The sequence below is a fragment of the Protopterus annectens genome, chromosome 13.part0 (assembly GCF_019279795.1).
Source record: "Protopterus annectens isolate FY-2018-M chromosome 13.part0, PAN1.0, whole genome shotgun sequence".
Lineage (NCBI taxonomy): Eukaryota > Metazoa > Chordata > Ceratodontiformes > Protopteridae > Protopterus > Protopterus annectens.
Genome location: NC_056747.1, coordinates 2694246 through 2709023, shown reverse-complemented (window position 1 = coordinate 2709023; position 14778 = coordinate 2694246). Strand labels below are relative to the sequence as shown.

The following is a 14778-nucleotide window of genomic DNA, read 5'->3' as shown; positions in this document are numbered from 1 at the left end:
CTCACAAGCTTTCTAAATATATACATGCTTTTTATCAGGCAAGGGAGTGGTTTATTGTGCTGTAAAACAAAGTGTCATTGGTACACATGTTAAATTCTCATCCCTTCCCCCATCACTGTGACATTCGAGCTGGTCCTGCCCTACTTAGTAGCTGTCATAATAATATATAACCCTTATGTACTTTAAATAAAATTCATAATGATGTGGTACCTCTTATTTAACCAAATTATTAAGTAGATTATTAAGTCTGTGATTTTATCCAAGACAATATACTACATGGCTGGAAATATATCAATCTTAATCCATTGGCAATCAAAAGATATATATAAATATATACATATACACTTTGCATGTAAAAAATCAATTGTAAAAATTATATTCTATTTTCATACCCTATTGTTAAAGATCACTTTCGCCCTTCTAAGAACCCTAAAAACTATCTATAAAAACATATATAATTGTATAATTAGTATTGTTATTACACATCATTTTAAATAAAGTAGAAAAAAAGAGCCAGAAAAAATAAAAATAAGAAAAAATGTATGTATGATGATGGAAACAAAATATACACTTAAATTACAACTGATTTAAAATGGTGTTTAAAACCAACTGGTAGAATAAAATAAAATACAATTAGTCATGTAAACAATGTGGCAATTTTCTAAGTTCCAATGCACTTTTAATTGAACAGTAGTAGTTTAGTCCAGGCTTCCTAAAATAGTTCAGCTTTAATTGCCACATGAGTTCATGTTTCTCCAGAATATTCGGGATGTCTCCTTCAAGATCACCCATGTCTATGCGATCCAGGATCTGGAACTTAAAACCTGTGTGTCTTTTATGAAGGGAAAGGTGTTTGGCTAGTGCATTATTTTTACATCCAGTGAGGATTTCTGGCAGATGACATGAAATCCTAAGCTTGAGTTTATTTACAGTCTTGCCCACATAGAATGCATCACATTCATTGCACTGTGCCCTGTAAATTACTTTTTTAGTGTTACAGTCGCCCCCTGCACTGGTTTTAATGATCTTCTTTAAATAAGGGCAAAAAAAACTATCACCTTGCTGTATAAATATACAAAATGTACAATTAGTTTCACATCTTTTAGTGTTTCCTCTCATATGGTCTAGATTTAAATTCATCAAAACGTCTAATGTTCCTGGCCTTCCTATAAACAAATGATGGGGCTTCACCTACAATGTTAATCAGAAAAGCGTTTCCTGTGACAATGGCCCAGTTTTCTTCAATAACATTTTTGATACTGTGATAATCCAAAGTGCATGTCAGGATGCAGCTACTTTTCTATTTGTTATTCTCTGGAACCCATTATAGAACTGAAAATGATTGAAGCACCTTCACTCAACCTCCCCAGTAGGAGAATGTTAAGAAGTTCCACAGAGAATAACAAATACAGCTACTAAGTAGGGCAGGACCAACTCGAATGTCACACTGATGGGGGAAGGGATGTGAATTTAACGTGTACCAATAACACTTTGTTTTACAGCACAGTAAACCATTCCCATGCCTGATAAAAAGTATATATATATATTTAGAAAGCTTGTGAGGAAACTATTACTCTATTTTTGTTTTACTTAGATCGCTTGTCTGTGTACTTAACTAAAGGATTTTCAACTGGAAGAAGACTGCCTGCTTTGCTTGGATTACTTTCGAATACTTAGTAATTCTGTACAATATTTTAGGTTAGACTTTTTTTATTTTTTGACTTAAGACGAGTTTAAGTTTGCTACTTTTACTACTATTGTCTGATTTGATTAATATACAGAGATTAACTAGAGACATATGAACTGAAAATCTTTCACACAGAGAAGTTTCTTACACTGTTTTATAAAAAAGGAATCTACAATCTTATTTAGATATGTTACCAATTCATGTAACCCCAAATGAATTGCAGGAGTCATCATTACTGGGCACATTGTGGGTGCTGTGAAGAGCACTTTTGGCTGACATCAAAGATTGAAACAGTACTAATTTCATGAACTTTAATCATACTTTGACTGAGGAATGGGGTCCATTCCTGTTATGGTAATAGAAACCCAAAAGACTTGGAGAAATTAAAAAAAGGGAGAGAGAATATTATATTCATAAACTAGCAGAATGTTTTCTAAGAACTAACAATATGAGAATAGAGAAAGGAGTCTGCCAATAGGGATGACTGTAATTAGGTATACAGAGAATAGGCAAGGTGGGAGCTGGAATTTACTGGAGAACACTGGCAAAGGAACCAATGTATTGGGAGCAAATAACAAGACGGGGAAGGTAACAAAATGGGAAGAGGACAAGAAGACATTTAGGCTACAGACTGCCTTCCCTACCAGGGATTGATATCAGAGTACAAGTAAAGAGAAAGGGACAGGGGAATCCTAGGGGAAAGGCCTGCTCTGATAAGAGTTTTTAGTAGAATCTACAGCACATGCTGCTGTTGAATAACGGACAATTAGCAGGGTATACAAAACAGTGCTCGTTAACTACAGGAATGAATCAGAGGAATTCAGAAAAGATTGAGAGGAGAGAGAGAGACTGGCTATGCTATTCATAAGGAAAGAATTGCAGGACATATATACGGATCTCAAGTATGCAACGAAGTCCAGAAGGTTTAGGATTTTTGGTATTTTCATACCACAAGCAGACTCCAACGAATTTTAACTCGGGTAGGCTGCAAATGTTGGAGGTGTGACTGGGAAGAAAATGTTAACTGGGAACATGTATTTTAGGAGTGTAATGAGTTGGCAGACTTCAGAAATTCCCTACAGAGTACTCAGTCAGAAATACTGGGTAAGAAAATTGCTGTAACTAAGGAAATGACTTTTTGAGCTGGACTATAGGATTTTAACTGCCTAGAAACAGTAAAGTCTTGCTGGGTTTAATTCTGGTGGATGCCAAAACAGCAATTACTAGAAAATTAAAATTGAAAGTCTAAACTGTATTTTAAGTACTGGGCATTGTAACAAAGTCAAAATAACTGGAAGAGGGGATACTCGGAAAAGGATGGAAACTGTGGGAACAATGCATTAAGAATGATGTTTCAGAGTAGGAATGAGAGTTAAGGGAAGGCAGGAAGTGAAAAATGTTGGTGATACAAAAAATATGTGATGTATAATGCTGACATGGCTTGTCTTCTTTTGTATGGACATATGTTTCCCTAATATGTGATGCATAATGTTAATATGATTTGTTTTCTTTTGTATGGATGTATGTTTCCCTGTGTCTTGAGTGATAACTTAACAAAGTTGTTAAAATTATATTAACATTAACTTACTTCTCTACAGCCTTTCTTTACTTGTAAAGCCTGGATAGACTGCAACTAAGAAAATGCTTTTCTTGTTTTAATGTCTTTAGCATATACATTAGTGACTGATAAGACTCCTATTCAACTTGCATTTAAAATATCTCCTACTACATCCTATGCAAAACAGATCTGCAACTTAATATGCAACATACACACATTAACATCAACAAAAAACATTACATTTATTTCTTCAGTACCTTCAAAGACTTTCTAAACATTAATGACAAAGTTGGGTATATGCTTCACAGTTCACCCACAAGTTTAACAAAGTCAACAAAATTTCAGTCTCTCTCTACTCCTTCTGGCAATGTCACTTTTCATATGTCAAACTCTATATTTAAAGGGGACTGATGTTTTACAGTTTTCCATTTATTGATTAATTTCACAAGTTGGTGGTCTTCTACCTATTCAACTCATCTATCACCACCACCACCAGTCTTTGGTTCAAATCCCAAGTCCTTCTGATTTCTCTGTAACAATGGAAAATGCTGGAAAAGTCTCTCAAAATGGCTTTGCTACTGTCAGAAGAATGATAAGCCAAGCTCCCTTCTGCTTGTTAGGTCACTGTGGCCTAAACTTTATTTTTACTCTCAGCTTGTTTTGCGTCAAAAAATGTCCTTTAATCCTCTGGGAAAAAATATAGTAAAGACATTTGATACAGCAATTCGAATCTCACACCTGCTTCTCAACATTCATGAATTGCTGGAATAAACTTGCTTGTCTTGTGTGCGCTACACAGTGACTAATCATCAGCTATAAACACACTGTTGCCCCCAGTTCTGGTCACAATTTTCTCAACAGCAACTCTTACTGCAGGTAGAACTGTATCTTTACTACAACAGGTCTCGGCTGCTCTGTCCTAGCCAGGTTTGGAGCATACACACAATGTGCCCTTCCAATTACCAAACCTTGCTATGGAATATCAATCTGGTTGCTTATTTGTACTTTAATAAAATTAATATAGTCTTTTCCCTCCAGTTTCTTTGGTTCACCAAAAAATTGCAGACTTTTTTTTCTGTACGCTTTGTCTTCTGACTATTTTTAAACAGCTCTCAATGAGAAGCCTCATACTCAACCATCCTTTTCTGCATTTTAACCTCTAATTTTTGTAGTTTTATCACCTCATCTGAATAGGTAATTAAAGCTTCTTTGTTTTTCCAGACTTTTTGTTATTTGACTTTACATATTCCTTCAGTGTTGAACACCTCACAGTACATTTGATTTATTTTTTCCTGTAAATTACCAGAAGTCATTTATTGCGCCTGCTCTGAAACTTATTGCTCAGCTGCACGATTCTTCTCAGCCACGGCGTTTACTTCTCCTTTTCTGGTTGATTTTATTTTGCCTTCTCCAATTTTTTTCTGTACTCAATTTTATCTAATTTGATATATATAGTGACATTTTTCACAAATGCAGTTGTTACATTAAGCTCACTATTGTGCAACTATTTTAGAACTTGTGGTGGAAGTAGTCTTGATACTTTTAAAAACCATTTATTTGCAGAAAGTTGGTAAGGGAGGTGGACAGTTTACTGGAATACAGCTCTGTAAGGAAGGGGGGGTCCACCTAGGAGAGTTTTTCTCTAAGGTTAAATTTCGTTTGAGATTTAGAATGGAAATTAATTATAGATGCAGAATTACTGTTCTTTTTCATGCAAATTAGTGCAAATGTGGTGGATGGTTGGTCAATAATACTGGGGGGGTCAAATTGTATTCAAGATATATGTTATACGATCAATGAGCAAATAGTTGCCAGAGTCAGGGCTTGTGGGCTCCTTTGTTAGTTGGTTAATACCAAAGTTGATGATCGTATCCGATAAGTCTGTATTTAAAAAAAAAAAAAAAAAAAAAAAAAAAAAGGGAATTTCACCCTTGGGTGGAGACAAGTATCTCTAATCCAACCCGCTTGTATATAAGGAATATGCATCAGGATAAACTAAAATTCCAGCAGAGGATTGTCTAGAGTCCAAGTATTTAGATCTATCCTCTCAACTAAATAACCTGATTTCTGAAAAATAAATCCAGTTCTAAATCTTTCTCCTTCAAAAGACAGACTAATGCCAGATCATTCCTTTTACAGGTTTTATAAGAGTTTTTGTCTCTGTAGACTTCTTCAGATCCACATGTAAAGAAATGCCTGTGAATCTCCTACTGTAAATCTTTAGTTACTGGCTAGTAGGACCAAGACAACCGCAGACTGTGCTTTTCTAAATGCCATTTGTCTCTACCTCCCCCTCCCTAAAGTACTAGTATTTATTTGCCAAATACTTTGTCTTACAAAGTTGCCTAATTTTACTTATTTCAAGTATTGAATTTTATTACTGAATTTCAAACCATTGTGGCTGGAGGTTTACTTATTAAAATACAAGGGTTATCAAACCTGGTGAATATAAGAAGCCACAAGTTGATTCAAAGAATGACTATCTGAAACACAGCTACCAACCAAGTGTTATGACTGGCTAATTTTAAGAATGGACTACAATCGTACTACATGATATGTCACACTGGTCTAACTGATGACCACATGCGACTCTAAACACAGGGAAAGGGGCACTGGTACTAGAAAGGTATCAGTAGGCCCTTCTAGAAAACACTAAGTCAATGCTGGTACGATACCAATAGGCTTACAGTACAGCTGTTGGAAACACAACTACTGTAACTCTGCTCTGCTGCTGTTCAGTGTGCCATAACCAGAGGCAGTGCACATATGCCATACTCTCTGAAGGCCAATCAAGTTATGTATATGACTCAGAAGTGACCATAGCACCTAACCAACACACTTCCATCCAAAGACTTGTACTACCTCATCTTAATAAAACATCTTTAGCACCAGTACTGGTGAAGCTCTTATGTTCATTTAGAGGACGGCTTTAGGCCTCTCTTTCTGAAGTCACCACTAAAAAAATACTCATGACAGAGCATGGAGTAGTTTGCTTAAAACAGTATAAGACTATCGCTTCCTGCTTTTCCTTACAAAGTTTCAGTTTTAGTCATCCCCTGGCTTTTTCCATTTTCTCCATCTCTGCAATTTATATGTGCTTTTCTTCTTTTTTTTCTTTAAGGATTTGACAAGTTTTCAAGTTAGAAAATAATCAAGAGCAATGAAGCCTCTCAGACCAGTGCAACTGTGTGCCCTTAAGCAGAAGCAGCACGAAATGCAGTCATGTTGAAGTACGATTAGTGTTATGAGTGCACAGATGTCAAGAAAAACGCACAAAATGCAGTCATGTTGAAGTACTATTAGTGTTACCAGCGTACAGATGTCAGGAAAAACACACGGAATGCAGTCATGTTGAAGTACTATTAGTGTTACGAGCGTACAGATGTCATGAAAAACACACAAAATGCAGTCATGTTGAAGTACTATTAGTGTTACGAGCGTACAGATTTCGGGAAAAACACACAAAATGCAGTCATGTTGAAGTACTATTAGTGTTACGAGCGTACAGATGTCGGGAAAAACACACGAAATGCAGTCATGTTGAAGTACTATTAGTGTTACGAGCGTACAGATGTCAAGAAAAACGCACGAAATGCAGTCATGTTGAAGTACTATTAGTGTTACGAGAGTACAGATGTCAGGAAAAACACACAAAATACAGTCATGTTGAAGTACTATTAGTGTTAAGAGTGTACAGACGTCAAGAAAAACGCACAAAATGCAGTCATGTTGAAGTACTATTAGTGTTACGAGTGTACAGATGTCGGGAAAAACACGAAATGCAGTCATGTTGAAGTACTATTAGTGTTACGAGCGTACAGATGTCAGGAAAAACACACAAAATGCAGTCATGTTGAAGTACTATTAGTGTTACGAGCATACAGATGTCAGGAAAAACACACAAAATACAGTCATGTTGAAGTACTATTAGTGTTACCAGCATACAGATGTCAGGAAAAACGCACGAAATGCAGTCATGTTGAAGTACTATTAGTGTTACAAGCGTACAGATGTCAGGAAAAACGCAGAAAATGCAGTCATGTTGAAGTACTATTAGTGTTACGAACGTACAGATGTCAAGAAAAACGCACAAAATGCAGTCATGTTGAAGGACTATTAGTGTTACGAGCGTACAGATGTCAGGAAAAACACACAAAATGCAGCCATGTTGAAGTACTATTAGTGTTACAGATGTCATGAAAAACACACAAAATGCAGTCATGTTGAAGTACTATTAGTGTTACGAGTGTACACATGTCGGGAAAAACGCACGAAATGCAGTCATGTTGAAGTACTATTAGTGTTACGAGCGTACAGATGTCAGGAAAAACGCGCAAAATGCAGTCATGTTTATTATTTACTTATTTATATAAATTTGTTGGCCAGGAGTGCCCGACTGGACGTAGGTCCATTTTCAGCGGAGGCCCGTGGAGAAAAGCTCCACAGTTAAAATAAACAGTCAGTAGTTACATTGGATTACACAGCGATTAGCAATTTACATAGCAATTACTTACAACATATTTACAGATGAAGAACATAGTACATCAGTAGACAACTAGAATCTATCTGTGAAGTACATAACAGACATTAACAAATGTTACAATGAGAAGTTCCTGCTGTATAAGTACTAGGCTTATGAGCATCTGAACTTGCTATAATCAAGGTAGTTAGTGGAGTGGAAAGAAAGATAGTGGTTGGATGGGGTGGATGATATTAGAGTGGGAGTTGTAAGGGCATAGCCAGCATGTTTTTAGGTGCGCTTTTAGTAAAGTTTTGAAGTGGGTGCATGATGGTACAGAGGTAATTGTGGGTGGGAGTGAGTTCCATAATTTGGCTATGGCGCAAGGGAATAGTGCTTCACCAGCAGAGTTATTGGCTTTAGTGATCTGCAAGTGATTGAAGTACTATTAGTGCTACGAGCTTACAGATGTCAGGAAAAACGCACAAAATGAAGTCATGTTGAAGTACTATTAGTGTTACGAGCGCACAGACGTCAGGAAAAACACACAAAATACAGTCATGTTGAAGTACTATTAGTGTTACGAGCTTACAGATGTCAGGAAAAACGCACAAAATGAAGTCATGTTGAAGTACTATTAGTGTTACGAGCTTACAGATGTCAGGAAAAAAACGCTCCGGTTTCTTCTAATAACTCTTGGAAGAAATTTCATGTTTTTTGACAGACAGAAAGAACATGGAAGAAGTCTGGATTAGACATTCTCAGTTACCAAAAAGGACTAAGGAAAGTAAAGAATACCGGATACCACTGAGACGAGACCACACTGGTTCTTGCAAGGAGTATACCCACAGCGGTTTACTATTGAAAATGCGAACGGCACTTGGGCGACAGTCGGATAGTCGAACGTATAAGGTCGTAAACAAGGATGTCGAAGACAAAATAATCAATCTAGGAACGGTTTTAACATGGGTCGAGGTAGGTGTTCAGTATTATTCCCTACTACAAACATCTCCCCTACCTCGACCCATGTTAATACCGTTCCTAGATTGATTATTATGTCTTCGACATCCGTGTTTACGACCTTATACATTCGACTATCCGACTGTCGCCCAAGTGCTGTTCGCATTTTCAATAGTAAACCATCCACAGCCTAGAAAAGTGCAGGGGGGAAAGGGACAGAATTAGATGGGTAAACAAAACATGTTAAGATTTAGTGCTGCAGTGATCTTCCATAGCAGTTTAAGGACCTACTGGCTAGAAATGCCTTGAAGAAGAACTTGTTGCAATAAATAAATGCTACTTTATGTTTGCAGAAATTACTTTTATCTTTTACATTTTACCGCTGTTCTCTAGCAGACTAAACAAAAATAGTATTAATTCCTATCTTGGTACAGCTTTTGGATCTATTCTTCAGACACAACAGTAAAGAATACTCATTTAATGGAGGGAAACAAATCTTGTACAAATGTTTTCTAAACCATCACATGCTGAAAGTTATGTAGAATTATTTAATACCAATGACATTAGGATGGCGCAGTGGTGCAGCAGTAGTGTTGATGCCTCACATCAAGAAGTTCTCTAGTTCGATTCTCCGCTGGGGTGCCTTCTGTGCAGAGTTTGCACGTCTTCCCTGCACTCGTGTTGGTTTCGTCCAGGTGCTCCGATTTCCCTCCCACAATGCAAAGACATGCGCCTGGAGTGTTTCGTCTCGGGCCTCAGCTGAAAATTGACTTTGTTCCACGTGGGACTTTCCCAGTAAACGAATGTTAAATAAATAAATATTAGTAAATTCTCTCGTTAAAACAGAACAGGAATCCTGGACTCAGTAAAGTGAAGGGAAAGGGACAGCAGATCCTTCAGTCTAGAAATAAAACACTCAATTTAGTAGCAAAAAGAACACTTACCATTCCATAAAGAAGGTCTAATGCTCGAAGGCGTATGGATTCGTCTTTGTCATCTAAGCACTGGAGAATGAGATCTTTGTGAGACTGCACTGATTTGGGATGGGTCTTCAGGATCTTCGACATTGCCAGTAAACCCAGGTACTTCACTGTAAAGAAAGATTCATTGTGAAATGGCAGTACTTTCGGGAAAGAAAACAGACATTCAACATGTTTTGTTTAAAAAAAAAAATCACAGATGCTGACAAAATGGACAAAAAGGCAAAATATGCTTCTTTGAGCAAGACAAAAATCACTAGAGCAAACAGACACTGAAAAAAATGAAGGCAAAAGGAAAAAAGAACAATGTTAAACTGTGCACTAACTTGAGGAAATAAATTCCTTAACATATCAGCTATTACTGGAGAGTTCAGCTCTGACCATTTACTGTTTAACTACAAGATGAAGGCTGCCGGCACCCGAATATCAGATGATGTAGGGACACAATTAAGAAGAGAAGAAAAGTACAGTTTTGTACCTACCATAAATGTAGATGTTCGAAGATCCACATTGCTGCAGTCCTAACACTTGGGGTAGTCCGCTGTCCCAGTCGGCCCGAATACCAAAGTATAAGGCTGACGTCGGTCAAGTCGCATTAGTCTGACGTCAGGACGTCAGGGTACAAATGCGCATGACCGACGTCATATCCTCAGTCTTTTCTTGCCCCAGATGTCAGAAGACCCTAAAAAGATAAGGCCAAAACCAAAAAACACCAAACACTCCTGTACCAAATATATGTACAATATATACAAATTCACAGAAGTACAACCCCACCCACACAACCACCCCTAAACACAGAGGGGAAGGAGGGAGGGTAAATTGGACTGCAGCAATGTGGATCTTTGAACATCTACATTTATGGTAGGTACAAAACTGTACTATGTTCTTCATCCCACATTGCTGCAGTCCTAACACTGGGTAAAATCCCAAAGCAGAGGTAAGGGAGGCTGGCAAATCATAAAGAAGCTGGAGCTGTCAACATGCCCTGCAAAATAGCCGTGGCAAAACCAGCCCTAGATTTAGAATAGAGAGGCAGGTGGTAATGCTTAGAGAAAGTATGTACTGAACTCCAAGTAGCTGCCTCCAAAATATCCTTAGTTGCCACCCCCCTTAGAAATGCTGTTGAAGTGGCAGTAGCCCTAGTGGAATGAGGCCTAATCCCAGCTGGAATCTCCTTGCCATGATGGGAATAACAAAATGCAATGCAAAACCCAATCCACTTAGAAATAGTTTGTTTAGACACAGGCTTGCCCTGAGAACTCAAAGCAAAAGAAACAAACAACTGCTGAGACTGCCTAAAATCCTTAGTCCTGCTTAAATAATAACGCAACTGCCTGTGTACATCTAAAGTGTGCAAAATCTTTTCCCCCTTATTTTGGGGATCTGCATAAAAAGTAGGCAAATGAATAGTTTGGTTTAAAGCCACCGTAGAGACCACCTTAGGCATAAAGGAAGGATTAGTACGTAATGATACCCTATCCTTATGGAAAATCAAAAAAGGCTTGAAGGACTGTCCTTGCAGTCAGCCCGGACTGAAGAGATAGTTGATGGAAGTAAAGAGACAGATTCTTTTGTTTGTCCGGGGTTAAAAAGGCCATCTGGGTTGCTGTATTCAGTCTCACACCCAGAAAGCACATGTCTTGAGAGGGTACTAGACTGGACTTTATTTCGTTCACAGAATACCCTAGGCATCTTAGCACTGCTATCACATATTCCAAATGTTGAAAAAGGTCTTCCTTTTCTTGAGCCAGAATCAGGCAGTCGTCCAAGTAAGGATAGATTTGTATTCCTTTTAGCCTGAAGTAAGCTATCACTGGAGCCAGAACTTTTGTGAATACTGTGGGCGCAGTAGATAAGCCAAAGGGCAATGCAGAGAACTGATAATGAAAATTCCCAGCTCGAAAACGCAGATACTTCCTGCAACTTAGTCTGATAGGCACATGAAGGTAAGCCTCCTTGAGATCTAAAGTTACCATCCAGTGATCTTTTCCCAGCAGAGGTAAAAGCTGTTGTAACGTCAACATTTTGAACTTGGGAATGTCCAGATAAGTGTTGAGGATAGATAAATCCAAAATTGGTCTCCACGTGTTCCCCTTTTTTGGTACTAGGAACAGGCGAGAATAAAATCCTAGGCCCCTTTCTGGCACAGGAACCGGCTGAATGGCCCCTATTTGGAGTAACAGAGAAATTTGCTTGTGAGCCTCTTTTCTTTGTAGAGGAGGAATGTCTGGCATGCCTTTGAAAGGAGGCAAGGTATGGAAATAAAACCTGTAACCGTGGTGAATGATATCTAATACCCATCTGTCTTGGGTAATTAAACTCCAATTTTCTTTGAAAAGTGCCAGTCTTCCTCCCAAAGGTGCTGCCAGACGAGAAGGCTCTGGCAGCTGAAAAGGCAGGTCATTGGGTCTGTTTACGAAAGGACTGACCCCTGCCCTCACCAGAAGACTGAGCAGGCGAACTCCCTGTTCTAGGCCTAAAAGAACCTTGAGCTCTGCCCCTGCCACGTCTAGACCTACCCCTAGACTGGGAATCATAAGAAGGATATGTCCACCCCTTAGTAGGCCAATTTCTACTAAACTTCGGAGGCTGAACCTGCAAAAAATCTTTAACAGTCTGCATAGATTTAGCCTTGTCCTCCATTTTCTTTAAAACTGCTTCCACAGGCGAACCAAACAACACATCAGATTGTAATGGAGAATCCAAAATCCTTGTTTTAACATGCTCAGCCAAATTCTGATCCCTCAGCCAGGCGTGCCTGCGAAGAACAGAACCAGTGGCAGCCACCCTCGAAGAGGCCTGTACAGCATCAAAACCACATTGCAAAGAATGCTTACCCACCTGTTCAGAAACATGAACTAAATCCTGCAACTCTTTACACTCAATACCTTCCGCCAGAGCATCCACCTTAGACTTCAATTGTGAAAGGAGATAATTTTGATATTTTAACATGTGGAACTGGCAATTCAAAGCCCTCATGGCTAAAGTGGAAGAAGTATACACCTTCTTTCCCCATCTATCCAAAGCCCTTGCCTCTTTATCAGGAGGAACAGGATTTTTAACAACAGAAGCCTTAACACCTTTAGGCCCCTGAGAAACAGTTTCTGGGTCTGCCCTAGGACTCTTAAAAAGATACTTATGAGCTTCAGGCACCCTATAATACCTATCCGGTTTAACTGGGGCAGGAGGCAAAGAATCAGGGGTCAGGGAAGCCTCTGCAAAAACATCTTCCACCACATTCAGAACAGGAGGTATAGCCAAAGGCCTATGCTGGGGTAAAAACAAAAATTCCCTAAGCCTTTTCCTGGAATCAGAGAAATCTTGACCTTCCCATTTAAAATGCTCCCGCATGGAATGAAGAGTCTCTGAAAAAGAAAAATCCTCAGGAGGAGAAGCCGAAGGAGTAGAATCATCTACATCAGAATCAGAATAAGGAGGAAACTCCTGTAAGTCTTCAGCCGAAGACTCAGAAGCCTCCGAACATTGCTCAAAACTCTCAAGCTCAGGTTCCACCCTAGGCCTCTTATCAGGAGGGGGCATAGAACCTCTAATCATAGTAATCAAATCTTCTGCCATTTTAAGCATATGTTTCTTAGGCAGAGACCCTGAAGAACTAGGAGAAACACCCACTGAAGTTAAACCAGGCCTGCCTCTCAAAGAAGCCTTGGAAACAGAAGGGGAGGGCCTAACCACCTTAGGAAGGGAGGGGAGAACAGCTACCTGAGAAGCCCCCTCAGCCTGGCCTGCCTCCTGAGAGGCCACATCTTGTAACAGTAAAGTCTCTCCCTGAGACTCCAAAGAAACTCCTGGCAGAACCTCCGGCTCCACCGAGCCCTCTAAAGAACCGACGTCCGGGACAGACGGTTCTTCCAACCTAGGCTTTGCTGCTTTGTCCTTGCGCTTTTTAGACAAAGCGGGCGTCGGAGCATCCGACGGCATTTTATAATTACAACGCTTCCCAAAAACTAACCTGGCACAGTCTAATCTTCTCTTTATAGTGCGTTTGTTAAATCTAGCACAAGAGCGACATCCAACAACGTCGTGCTCAGGCCCTAAGCAAGGTATACACAAGGTATGGTAATCCCTATGAGGTATCTGTTTCCCACAAGAAATACAGTTATTCACTTTTTCTGACATCCGGTTAAATACTGAGGCAAGAAAAAACCAAAATATTCCCCAACGGGGTACTTAGCCAACTTTGATTCGGTCTGAAACTCCGACTTCAGAAAATTTCAGAACGCCAACCTGTACTCGCAATACTGCTTCTGCATCGGACCATGCGGCAAAAAAGACTAAGGATATGACGTCGGTCATGCGCATTTGTACCCTGACATCCTGACGTCAGACTAATGCGACTTGACCGACGTCAGCCTTATACTTTGGTATTCGGGCCGACTGGGACAGCGGACTACCCCAAGTGTTAGGACTGCAGCAATGTGGGATGAACATCAAATGCTTCACTCAACATTCAACAGAGAAAAACATAAGACAAACAATGTACGGTCAAGGCCACCAGCAGAGAAAATCGGTAAGACAAACAGGGTGATCCTTGGCCAGCAGTCAAGTACTACACTGCTCTTCTTACCTGCAAGTAACCGAAGGTAACAGCTCCTTGGCACACCGACTTACCATGGGCAATAAAATATCAGAAGACAGGCTCCACAAGAATCAAAAAAGACCATGAAAGGACAGTTATGTGAGGGTTTAAACCATGAATAACATTTTTATTTATTTATTTAACATCTGTTTACCGGGAAAGCCCAACTTGGAATGAAGCCAATTTTCAGAAGAGGCTCAGGGAGAAAATTCTCTAGACGCATGTCTTTGTGACATGGGCGGAAACCGGAGTACCCGGGAAAAACCCACATGAACGCAGGGAGGACATGCAGACTCCACACAAAAGCCACTCCTGCTCAGAATCGAACCAGAGAACCTCTTGCTTTGAGGTGAGAACGCTACCACTGCACCATCCAAGAGACAACATATGCAGCCATCTCTGCTAGCACAAAAGGATAATGCCCTGACTCTGACCCAGATGACCAGTTACAAGCACACCTGACTGCTGGAGCTAGCACAGGGAAGGGAAGAGGGACACAGCATCTCGGGTCATTTTTCTTCATGTGGAGGGTGTGGA

General features: G+C 39.5%; 1 protein-coding gene across 1 annotated transcript in view; it reads right to left on the bottom strand.

Annotated features, from left to right (window-relative positions):
• The window catches only part of AP3D1 (adaptor related protein complex 3 subunit delta 1), a 3080434-nt gene that overhangs the window by 2162970 nt on the left and 902686 nt on the right, over window positions 1-14778 (bottom strand). The window contains exon 15 of the mRNA XM_044055492.1: window positions 9609-9754. Coding sequence (XP_043911427.1) covers window positions 9609-9754 — 146 coding nt within the window. The remainder of the gene's footprint in view (window positions 1-9608; window positions 9755-14778) is intronic.